The sequence below is a fragment of the Terrapene carolina genome, unplaced genomic scaffold, assembly GCF_002925995.2.
Source record: "Terrapene carolina triunguis isolate 2854851 unplaced genomic scaffold, T_m_triunguis-2.0 Scaffold62, whole genome shotgun sequence".
Taxonomy (NCBI): Eukaryota; Metazoa; Chordata; order Testudines; family Emydidae; genus Terrapene; species Terrapene triunguis.
Genome location: NW_020664413.1, coordinates 55545690 through 55558514, shown reverse-complemented (window position 1 = coordinate 55558514; position 12825 = coordinate 55545690). Strand labels below are relative to the sequence as shown.

Here is a 12825-nt window from a genome sequence, read left to right as displayed (position 1 = left end):
ATACTTCAACAAAAGTTTGGCTGTGATAAAAAACAACGGTGTTCAGAAATGATTCCCGGTCTCCTAGGTAGGTGATGTTTCTTATGTTCCCATTTGTTTTTACAAGTGTTTCACATGTTGGAGAAACAATCTGCTGTATTTCACTTTTTATGTTCCTCAATGTCATATTTATTTGATTTACAGTTCATGCATAGTTTTATTATTTGCATCTACCTGTCTCCCTATCATAACTAGTATTTTTTCATCATTCTATTTTGAAGATTGGAAAAATTTTCTTAGAAATTCTCTAAATTAGACAAATTCATGGTAGGAAAACAGTGACACAAACTTGTATATGGTGAGTATCTCTATATAATATATCTATAATCTTCTGGTTTGAAATCTCTTATGCTTCACATTAGACTATAGCATGCAGGCTGCTTAGCATATGTGCTCTTTGTGGCCCTGAATCAGCAAAGCACCTGCTTAAGGCCCATTGAAAACATATGCTTAAGTGCTTTGCTCATGTGTTTTAAATTAAGGATGCATTGCGGCCAAAGGTACCAAGGTAGCCTAGTTCATTACTAACGGTACTTGCCCCTCTAAGACAGCCTAGGTGGTACACTGGTGGAGGATTATTTAAAAAGAAAAATATTTAAAAACTTAACATTTTACTCTAATATCTCCTGTGAAATATCTGTCATATTCAGAAGACATGATGGTGAAATAAAAAGGCTTTATTGGCACTCTTTTAGGATGATCTGCCTAATTCACTCATCAAGAACATGGTCATCCAAACATATGCCCATGAACTTTTTATAACACACCACTCAATTATGTGCTTTCTATGTATATTCTGGACAACCGTTTAAAAAAAATAAATCTATAGATGGAAAAGATATGTGTTCATCTAACACATATCCCTGTAGATGTAGGATTGTTCCTTAATGTATACAGACTAGTACTGGGCACAATCTAATTTTACATGACTCAAGCAATGTCACACTCATTAAATTAATCCATCGTGTCTGTGGTAAATTGTATGACTGGGTAAAAATAAGTGTCATTAGGAATTAACAACATTTATTTGCTTTATTTCTTTGGATTTCTAAAATGACAAGGAGGCACCTACTCAGCACTCATGCCTCTGACAATTATTTAAAACATGATAGGTCCACATAAATAAAATAAACAGCAACCTCTCACTGTATAATATTGAATAACCATGAAGCACAAAAATAAAATAAATTCCCCCACTTTCCCCAGGCCATACGTCAACTAGGAAAAATTGTTGTAGCTAGTTAAAATAAAATAAAAAAAATGTTATAATTCGATTTAATTCATTCACCCAGATCCATGTTGGGGCAGATATAGACTCTGATTTCCTGTACCCGCTAAATGTATCAAAATCCAACTGTTGTCAATGGCAGTGATAAATGGAGAGTAGGATGCCTGTATCAAGATGCACCGTATGGATCTGATGGAAGAATTTTGATGCATGCGTATATAGTTTTTGTGTTTACATTTGCTTTCTGTATCTTGGTATATAATTTCTGGCCCAGGCGGACTGATGCTTCTTGGACCATATATTTTAGACAGTTATTCTAAAACAGAAATATATATCTATATCCCTACATCTATAAATATCTCCTTTTTAAACAACATGTATATAAAGTGAGTAATACAGTGGGATACTCAATGTCTCTATTGGTTATACTGTATTGAAATCAGGCTACACAGACCACCCAGCTGCTGCTGTTTGTTTTTGAATATGCCTAGGCCTTTTGAAACCAGTAAACATATAGTAACTCTTAAAGCAGTCCTAACACCCTGATATTTGACAAGATTTCCTAATGGTGTGCCAAGCATAGTAAAAATAGGTTTTTTTACAAAAGATTTAAATGAGAACTCAAATATATTAGTGTTACATAAGGATTGTTATTTAAATACAAATGTCTTCATTTATCATTAAAGATGGGATCAAGCTGTAAAATTTGAAGCTGGCTCCAGATTTGGAATGCTCCAATGTTTCACTGGAGACTTGGTTCAGCCCATTATAAAGGTAAAGGCTATTTGCAAAATTCAAATCTATGTTTAAATTTCAATACACACACACAAAGTTCAGGGGATCTTGGCATTTGCTTCAGAACCATCCTTGCTTTTTATCATTGGTAACCTTCTTCTGATATATTCACTTTTATGTTTTCATTCACTTTATATTTAGAGACATTGTAGCTTTTCAAGCCACACATTTTATCTTCTTTATTGGTCAATGTTTAGAAGCAATCTCTGAAAGGCTGAAATAGGATATGAAAAACAGAATTATTTCTACGTATTGCAGTAACACCAAAGGATCCTATCAGCGCCAGGGCCCAACTGTACAAACACACAATAAGAGACTGTTCCTTCCCCAAAGATATTATTGCAAATCTATCCATCTTATTTATTTATATGCCCCCCACTACCATAGTATCTGAGCATCTCACAATCTTTAATGTATTTATCCTCACACCACCACTGTGAGGTAAGGAAATGTTACTATCCCCATTTCACAGATGGGGAACTGAGGCCCAGAGATACTAATCGACTTGATCATCATCATAGTGTGGAATTAATCGTGGGGCTCCTGAGTCACAAGTTAGTGCCCTAACCACTGGACCATCCTTTCTCTCTAATTTAAGACAAGGTGAGACAAATGAATGTAGCAAACAAGAGAGGCAAGGAGGGGAAGGAGAATGCGTGTAATACATATGGATTGTATGTGCCTAAATTAATCATTCAAATTTTTTAAAAAATATAAATAAGTAAATAATACCAGCGATCCTCACTGGCCTTCATCCTAGCTACTATTGGATGGCAATTTCCTGTAAGTGTCAGGATGGAAGTGGGTTTTGAGGAGAGAGTTAAAGGAGGGGAGGAAAGTGACTGTACAGAATAGATCAAGAAGGGAGTCCCACATATAAAGAATGATGTGGCAGAAAATGGAAAGACAGGGAGAAGTAAATAATTAGGCAGTTCAGGCTGGCAACACTGGTGGAGTGAAGGTGAAAATTACTAGGAATTAACAGAAAATGTACAGACAAGCAGTCATGGTTCTTGACATTTCAACAAAATTACAGCCCACATTTCAGGCAACTAGAAAGTATTTAGTGTTAATTCCTCATGCTTTAGTGAAATATGTACAGTATACTCACCATCCATAAAAGCTTGAACTGCCTTGTCTACATTGTTATCAAATTGCTGCAACACCAGAACTATTTCATTATTGCTTTTGTTAGGAACAATTGATCGAACTGCATTGATCTGAAAAAAAAAAAGATGAAAATATGCAATTTTAGCATATTCCTTTAGATGAAATAAAGTCATTCAGAAAAAAAAATACAAAACTGCAAGCAATTCAGGTACATATGCAATAGGTTATTTGTACAAAGTAATACTATACATCTTCTGTACCACTGCATGCAACCAACACAAGCAATTGCTTCTAGTGATTAAAACTGGTAGTCAGAACTCCTGGGGCCAAATCCTGCTGTCAGTTACATCTGGTGCAAATCTGGAGTAACTCCATTGATAGAATTTGGTTTCTATTCCAGGACATACCACTTGGAGGCCTTGTCTACACTACAAATGCTTTGTGGTATAGCTATAGCAGTACAGCTGCACCAGTGGAGATCCCTAGTGTAGACATAGCACATGCCAACAGGTGTCCTTCTGCTGGTGTAGAAACATCACCTTTCTGAATGATGTTAGCTATGCTGACAGAAGCCCTCTTCTGTCGTCATATTTGTATCTACACAAGGGGGTTTGCCTGTATAGCTTTGTCGGCTGGGGGCATTGTTTTTTCACATTCCTAACATAGTTATGTCATCAAAACTGTACTGTAGTAAAGAACTGGACTGACACTGTGTGACTTTGAACAAGTCACATAGTTTCTCTGTCCTCTGGTTTATCCATTTATAAAATGGGTTTAAAATATAGACCTACCTTGCATAGGGGCGTGGCAAATCTCTGTTAATTCACGTTTGTAATGTGCATTGGGATCCTTGTATGGTTGCAAAGAATTCTAATTCATAACAGAAGTCATATGCTAAAACGAAGAGAATGTATAAAGCTTGTCCTCTGATTTATCACTCATAATAAATGCAGTCTTGAGAGCAAAGATCCAAAAACTTTTAGTATTAAATATCCTACTATTGGTATTTGAAACAATGACATGGTGGGCCAAATACATCCCTGCTGCACTCTACTGAAGTCAATGGAACCCTCAACCTATGTAAAGTGGTATTGCTCCATTGACTTCAAATTTACACTAAGGATGTCTTCTATTGGGTTTTGAATACAATATTTCCACTGGAAACCATCTTGATGTTTTAATCTCTTATTCCCACACAACATAGCTGAAAGTAAATAAAAATTATGTCAAACACATTGCATATGTCTCTTGTTTATGCTACTCAAGCTTTATTGGGCATTTAAATATAAAAACTCAGAAAAACAAACGAACATAGGCCACTGGCAGCACTTTCAGAAAGAGAGGGATCAGTTCCAAAAAAATCTGATTGTTCCCAATCAGCTTTCTGAGCTATTTTATTGAGAAATCCTGCATGCATTGATTATTGCCTTATAGCAGTGCAAGCATTATCTGGCACTCATTACTAGCCTACTCTCTAAGGGAATGAATCGAAGGGCACGTCTTCACTACCCGCCGGATCGGCGGGTAGCAATCGGTCTATTGGGGATCGACTTATCGCGTCTAGTGAAGACGCAATAAAATCGATCCCTCATCGCTCCGCCGTTGACTCCGGAAATCCACCGCGGCAAGAGGCGGCAGCGGAGTCGACAGCGGCGCGGCAGCGGTCGACTTGCCGCCGTCCTCACAGCCAGGTAAGTCGACCTAAAATACGCAACTTCAGCTACGCTATTCACATAGCTGAAGTTGCATATCTTAGGTCGACCCCCCGCTGTAGTGTAGACCTAGCCTTAGATCTGTTTACACCTTATTTTTGGATTAGTAACTAAAAGCACATGCTGTTGCATGGGTGTAATTGGTAAAATCATGTCTGTAAAAAAAGCCAAAAATGGAGGGCTCTCTCTGTTTCCATGCACTGTGTTAAATTAAATTAAAATAAATTAATGGAGATATCCTATCTCTTAGAACTGGAAGGGACCTTGAAAGGTCATCGAGTCCAGCCCCCTGCCTTCACTAGCAGGGCCAAGTACTGATTTTGCCCCAGATCCCTAAGTGGCCCCCTCAAGGATTGAACTCACAACCCTGGGTTTAGCAGGCCAATGCTCAAACCACTGAGCTATCCCTCCCCCATGTTGTTGTGAGCAATGATGCTGTTTATACATGTTCCCCAAGGTTTGTGTACAGAGCTGCACCCTTGCTGGAGGCACGGCCACCTCTATTACCCCATGTAGCTTCCCACCTTCTCTGATCAACTGTCACATTCCAACTGCCACAGAACCTTTGGACGTCAACATTCCATTGGGTTCTACCACGGGCCAGTGATGATTCAAGCTGGTGATATTCTGCCCCCAAAGTGCTCTCAACCATGCTTGTAGTTGTTTCCATCACTGCCCACTGACCCAACAGATATTCCAGGCTTCTGAGTGACACACACAGCGTGACAATCCCATCTGTTAGGTCTCAGCACTCTGTCACACTCCTCCCTCTACCCAAGAGCATTTTTTCAAGGAGGCACTTGACTCTCTACTTTCCTGTTTGTCCCAGGGAAGTCTTGTAGGATCCCCTTTGTGGGTCCTTCCATCCTCGACCCACAGAAATCATAAGGAATGTCCACACAATTTGGTCTCAGTCCACAGATCTTCACACCATGTACAATGTGTAGGCCCATGTGCCTCATTTTCTTCCCCTCTGTCTTGGGGTCAGCCCTGTTGTTGGCCCCTGTTGCCCTCCTTCCCCAAAGCTTCTGGTTCTCCAAGTCCCATGAACTGACCCCTAAGCTCCTCCCCATGCCCTTTCTGAGGTGCAGAATCTCAGGACTCTTGGAGGCTTGGGCTGCTCTTCTCCCCTGAGCCTAGTTCTACCTTTTCCTTTTTCTCACCCTTTCCCCATGGGATGGTTCTATTCTCCTCCTGTCTTGTATCGTTCCATCTAGGGTGGTCCAAGTCTCTCAACTCTTCTTCTGTACTAATGAGTACTATATCAGAAGTCATGTTGTATGTGCCACTTTCCCTCATCTTACTGAGTTATGAAGAGGGTTCAATGCAAGGGGCGGGGGGGGGGGGTGCGATAGTGATCCCTATAGTGTGGTATTAAAACCTGCTATTACCCTTCTCTCCCTTGTGTTCCTGAGCCTGCCAAAATAATAGTTGATCATGATCATTCTAAAGAACACAGCCCATGTCACTGCCGAAGCAGCAGCAGCACCACATGCTACACTGGGAACACTGGGTTGCTACTAGAGCAGGAAGACAGCTTGCCTGGGCTGAACCAGGCCAGACTCTCCCTCCTGAGACCATACATCTGGACTTGGCACATGGCCCCAGCATCCCATCCCCCTCTCAGGGGGACCATATGGGGCAGCAGTCCCCAGCCAACTTCCCAGGAGAGACGAGAGCCAAGCTGGGCTCCCCCACCCACCCTGGACCCAGCATGTGGTGTCAGTAGTCTGTCTGCCACACTGGGATAATAGCCTTTTCCTGCTGCCAGCTAATGTAGTTAGTCCTGTAGCTCAAGTGGTAAAGTCTATGCTGAAGCTTCAGGGTACGGTGATCCAGGATGGGCTTTTACAGCTATACATACTGAAAATTGAGTTTCATCTTATTCTTCTTTAAAAAAAAACCCGCTAGGAAATTACATACAAAAACACTATGCTGCAAGAACAATATTCAGGTTGCAAAGTAATGCACTCAAAAGTTAGGAAATGCCAAATTTACAGTTGCCCCATCATCATAATTTGGTCTCCATGTACGTATGTATTACGTTAGTCTTTAATTACATGATCACTTGCTTTTTTCCCCCCATAGAACCCAGTGTCTCATACACTGCACAGCATGGAAGCATCAGGGTTGCATGGGCAGCCAGAAATCTGGCATTTCCTAACTTTTGAATGCTTGGCTTCACAACCTACATTGTTTTTTAACAGATTTTGTACATAATAATAATGGTTTGGTTACAATTTTCACAATGATCTGCTCAAAGTGATTTAAGAATCCCACTCTCATCTGGGTATGATTTGATTCAGCTGCTGCAACACTAATACCAATGAAGACAGTGCTGCGTGAATTTTTTTGGGGAAAGAAATGCTCTTTGCAGTCCCATACTCTTGCATCACTGAAATTCCATAATTTAGTTGCCGTTTTTAGGATCTGCTTTCTGTCAGCAAGCAGATGTGTCTCAAGTGTGACCACATTCTCCTTGGATTATAATAGACTGGGTCAACTCAAGGGTTCTAAATTGAAACATAACCCTTTCATGCCTGGCGCTGGGATCTTGCCAGATGACACACATATGTAGCAAGGGACAGAATAATTGAAACAATTTAATATTTTATATGATTGCACATCAGTAAACATAGTAAATTAATTTTATTATAGTTGTCACTGAAACTCAGGATAAAAATTGGCACAAGAAGTTGGAAATAGTTTCTTTCATAAGCACTGAAATAGCATTAATACCTGAGAGTCTGCAAAACCAAACATTTACAGTTAGTCTATATTAATACTGGTATTTCCTTGTTTTATTTGAGAGAACTCAAAATATTTTCCTATTCAATAGAACCTGACCATAAGATGAAAAAATATTAAAAGTAAGACTAACAGAAAGTCAAATATTTGTAATGACTCCATGAATCACCACAGAATCTTAGAAATGTAGAGTCGGAATGGACTTTGCTCATACAGTCCATGCTCATGCAGGACCATGTAAACCTAGACCATCTCTGACTGGTATTTGTCTAACCTGTTTGTAAAAACTCCCATGACAGGGATTCCACAATCTTCCTTGGAAGCCTGTTTCAGTCCTTAGCTACCTTTATAATTAGAAAGTTTTCCTAACACCTAACCTAAATCTTTCTTGCTGTAGATTAAGCCTATTACTTATTGTCCTACCTGCAGTGAACATGGAAAAAAACTGATTACTATCCTCTTTATAATGGTCCTTAACATACCGAACAAAACCATTAGGCTACAAGAACATTATTCAAGTTGCAAAGTAAAGCACTCATAAGTTAGGAAATGCCAAATTTACAGTTGACCCTGCTGTCTTAATTTGGCACCTTTGTGCTTATGCACTATTCAACAGTCTTTAATTTCATAATCATCTGTCTTTATCTGGTCGAGATGTAAGGACTTTAAATATCTTTAATGATTCCATGTCATCGTGTGGTTGCAGGACAGGCATTCTAGGGCATTAAGGGGTTAGTTAACAAACTTGCTGAACCATTGACAATTATTTGTTAATGTGTTCCATCTTGGCAGATGAGATCAGCTGGGATGCTCTTGCTGACAGTAGCTACATTTGTACATTTGGGGCCTAGACACAGAGCAGGTTTCCATATTGATTTGAAGGAGCCTGAGTTTGCTCTCCTTGAGATCATGCTGCAAGAGCTAACTACTCTGTGTTTCAGTTTAAACCACTTCCCTAAAAACAATCAAAACATAAAATACAAACCCCAAGTCCTAAAAATGACTGCACAGACAGACCCCTGCATCCATACACAGCTCCATTTAAGACCCTGATTCAGCAAAGCACTTAACCACATGCTTAATTGTAAGCAAGTGTTTAAATCCTGTTTGTTTAAGTGCTTTGTTGAATAGACTTAAGTACATGCTCAGAGTTAAGCATGTTTATATGCTTTGCTGACTTGGGGCCTTAAGCATGTGCTTAACTTTAGACATGTGCTTAAGTCACACTGAAGTCAATGAGACTGAAGCACATATTTAAAGGTTTTACAGAATCAGGGACCAAGTTAATGGTAGTCGATGAGGGCACAGGGGTTTGTGCACACTAAGTAACATGCAGAACTGAGCCCTAATTCAGGGATTACTGGGGATGTGCCAACAACCAGCAAAGAGCAGATGTGGCAACAAAATTCAGAAAAGGGGGGAAATGTTAGCAAGTCCCTTCAAGGGAGCTAATTTCTACCCCACTTGTATTAAGAACAAATCTTGTCAGGCAAATTTAATTGTTTTTGTAGGATTTTTTTTAAATATGGGAAATCCCTCTGAAGACAATCCTGAATCAACCGAAAGAATAGTAAACTGATTTTTTTTTTTTTAAAAGTACAGAACTGTTAACTTTGATGAGTGAGACATGCCCACAGAGGGCTGGAGGACACTGAAAATTTGGCCATATGTGGCTTCTGTCCACCTGAGACCCTCATGGAAACAAGATGCATGTCTCATAAGGCTATTCCAATAATCCAAGCTTGAAAATACATAAATATAGCATAAACTAACAGTGAAAGCAGTCTAGTAGCAGTAAATGTCCATGTCTCCACCAGAAACCAATGCGGACATTTTCATTTTTTCTTTTGGGTCTTTCAGGTTCCTGTCTAGTCTCGACTGGTCTCCTGGCAACTTTAACAATACGCATTAACAACTTTAACAATAAGCATTAGGCAGTAATTACGGCCTGTTTTCTTCTCTCTTTTCTACTCCCTCCCTCATGGCATCTTCCCCAAAGAGGAAGTTTTTGATGAATAAGTAACATCTCTGGGGTTCGCTGAGTTAGTTTATACACTCCTGACAAAATGACAAACTAAACTACTTAGCTGAAAGCTCACACTTCATGCCTGTTCTGAAACCTCTGTACGTAGCTGCTACAATCCCCATGAAAAAAGTTACTACTATGGTCAATTAATTTAAAGTGTTTACTTACCATCCTGATATATGCCTGATCTTGATAACTAACAAGCCAGTTAACAACCAATTTTATTTCAACCCCATTGAACAGTGCTAAAATCAATACTGGATTTTTTTCACTTTAGATTAAAAATTAAACTCAATAGATTCTCCTAGACATGAGCTGAACTGATTCTAAAAATACAGGTATCTGTGAGTACAGAGGCATGTCTTCCGTATTTATTTAATGCATGCCAGTGACAAGGCTGTGTGGTTCAGACTAATGCCCCAATTTTTGCAATGGGATCATCTAGTGGGGAGCCCTGCAGACTTCTACTGGATTCCAGAGTCCAGGCATTTTAGCCATAGTGCAGGAGAAGATAACACTTTTATAGCAACCATTTTTTAAGGTCATGGATTACTCCTACAAAAGTCAATTTAAAAAGAAATGGGCTGGTGCTGCTGCAGCTAGCATCAGACCCTAAAGCAACATGTACACATTTCTCAGGGTAGAGGACTTTTTCCAGTAGCTTAAGTATATGAATGAGTTTATCATAAGACACTGAGCAAGTGTTGTTAACATTCACTCTGAATAAAAGAAAAGCTTTGATAGCGTCCATACTCATTTGACATTTTTCTTCACTCAAAAAACTGTTCATCACACTGAACACTCGTGACATTGGATTGTTTGTTTCTGGTAAATACTGAGCAAATTCTGCTTCATACAGCAATATGTCTTCAACAAATATTTTGAATTTATAATAAAGCCAAATATTTGGATGAATGGAATGAAACATTGGGACATTTCAGGTGGAAAAAAAAGGACTCTCTCAGTAAAACTGGGTCACTAAGAATGGAAATCTATATATACACTTTTTAAAGGCCTGATTCTTCAGCATCATTGAACACAAAGCCTGATCCAAAGCCCAATAACGTAACTAAGTCTTTTCATTGACTTCAATGACTTTGGATGAAGCCCACTGAAATCAACAGAAGCACATGAAACAGATGCTAAGTTAGGTCTTAAAAAGCCACAATGAAATATGAAAATGAAAACTGTCTAACTTTTCAAAGGCAGGTTTCACTCTAAACACTTCTCTTACCACTTTCACTTGTGATGAGTTCTCTTCCACCCTGCCATCTCACAGCCCTTTGTTCACATTCTTGTTACGTTTTAAATACCAGCAAATGTATCTAAATACATTTATTTGTTGTGCTTTACCACACAGAGACACCTGTTTGGTACTGTGGATACCTCTGACATTTTAAATGACAAAACAATCAAAGCTAAACTGTGACCAAACCCCCAGAAAAACATCAGCAAAACTCTACCCTCAACACAACCCCAGAAGAGATATTTTGCCTCACCAAAACCTCCATTCCTCAGGAACAATTGCATCCATCTTGCCCTAACCTCTTCAGCTACCGGGAGCGACAGAGAGAGAAGATGGGCCCTGCAGCATGCCCTGAAGGTTAAATAATCCTGATTATTTCAGACCAAGAACAAAGTGAGTCCCTGTCACGTAGAATGGTCCTCTGCAAACTTCCTCTCTATTAAACCCAGCTTGAGCACCTCCACTGATCCATGCTGTGGTAGAACCATATGAATACACTACACACTCAGTTGTACCTCCTATTCTCATTCCTTCCTGCTCAGAGGGCTCCATCACCCCAGAAACCGAGCGTCTGTTTCTTCTAGAGGGGTTCATTGGCAGTGCACTTTGCTTTAGTGTGAGTGTATCTCCACTAAGGAATTATTCTGGAGTTAAAGCAATGAGAGAGAGAGAGAGAGAGAGAGAGAGCTGATTTTGGCCCACTTTGCCCCAAATGTGATTAATTAAATCAGAACAGCTTTGGAATAGCACAACTGCAGCAGTCTTCACTAGTTATGGAAATTTTCATTAGGCTGCCTGGCTTTGCAGGCCAATGCTTATGCAATCTCTCAGGAAAAAGTGTTATACAATAAGACGTGTAACAGACTAAATGTACAAACTATTTTGGCTGAAACAGTATGAATTGTTTACAGAAATATCACAGTGTATCTCAGCAATGGTAACATTCACTCAGAACTCTGAAAATCAGGCCATGCTTATCGTCTTTAGGAGCCCATATGTATTTAATAGCCTAACTTTCGGTACCCTGCTTTGAAAATTTTGGTCTTAGTCTCCAAACAACTTGTAAAATGGCAATAAAGATGGTATTTCCTAGAAGAAACTAGTGACTGGTCATGGAGACAGCACTTTTCAGGGGGATGGACACCATTTGGATTAACCATTTTTAAACTCACTGCTGCTAAACCTCATGGGTTTTGGACTATATTTTGGTTGTGGGGAAGATTACAATAAAGGTGTATAATAGTTTCTTATATCCACATCCTCTGGTGCATACAACTGATGATCTGTTTTATTTCTTAAAAATATAGTTGTGAATAAAATTAAAATCAAGTCAGCCAGGCAAATTTGTTTTTTTCTTTGCTCAGATTTCCAATATCTTATTGAATGACAACCTAGATATGCCTTTAGAATTGTCTGATAGAAACAGCTGAATTCGCTTGGTGTATTTTCAGCAAAATGAGATGTATCATGGCCATTGGCCATGTAGTGGGTCATTAAATTTTATTTTCCGTAGTAGAAAACAAGCAATAAGATGCAACTGCTGTTAACCTCGTTTCCCCTTGGCATGAGGATTTAGTAACACTGAATGATAACGGAAAAAAACAGATACAAAAAAGTAACTATTTAATGTAATGTACTGATCCAATAATTTTCTTGCTTTAAAAATTTGTACACATATATAACCGATGATTTTGAAAAAAAACACCAACCAAACAAAAACCACTTGATACACCCAACATATAGTGCCTTATTGGGGTAGCAGATTTCTAGAGTCAGTGAGAGTTCTTCTTTTGTTTCTTCCAATGCTGCACTTCTTCATTCTTAATTTAAGGCAAAACAGGAACCAACGAGTTGAAATTTAAGTCACATGATAAATGATCATAACTTGGGTTGATTCACTGAATTGTGTATTTGGAATTAC

At 39.1% G+C, this 12825-nt stretch overlaps 1 protein-coding gene across 7 annotated transcripts in view; it reads right to left on the bottom strand.

Moving 5' to 3' along the window:
- The window catches only part of SPATS2L (spermatogenesis associated serine rich 2 like), a 119082-nt gene that overhangs the window by 44301 nt on the left and 61956 nt on the right, over positions 1–12825 (bottom strand). For 6 of the 7 annotated variants that reach the window (XM_026647664.2, XM_026647660.2, XM_026647663.2 and 3 more), the window contains one exon: positions 3174–3282. In XM_026647664.2, the coding sequence (XP_026503449.1) occupies positions 3174–3282 (109 nt within the window). Of the gene's footprint in view, positions 1–3173; positions 3283–12825 lie in introns of those variants that run through there. The other variant, XM_029910484.1, reaches the window with a different exon arrangement.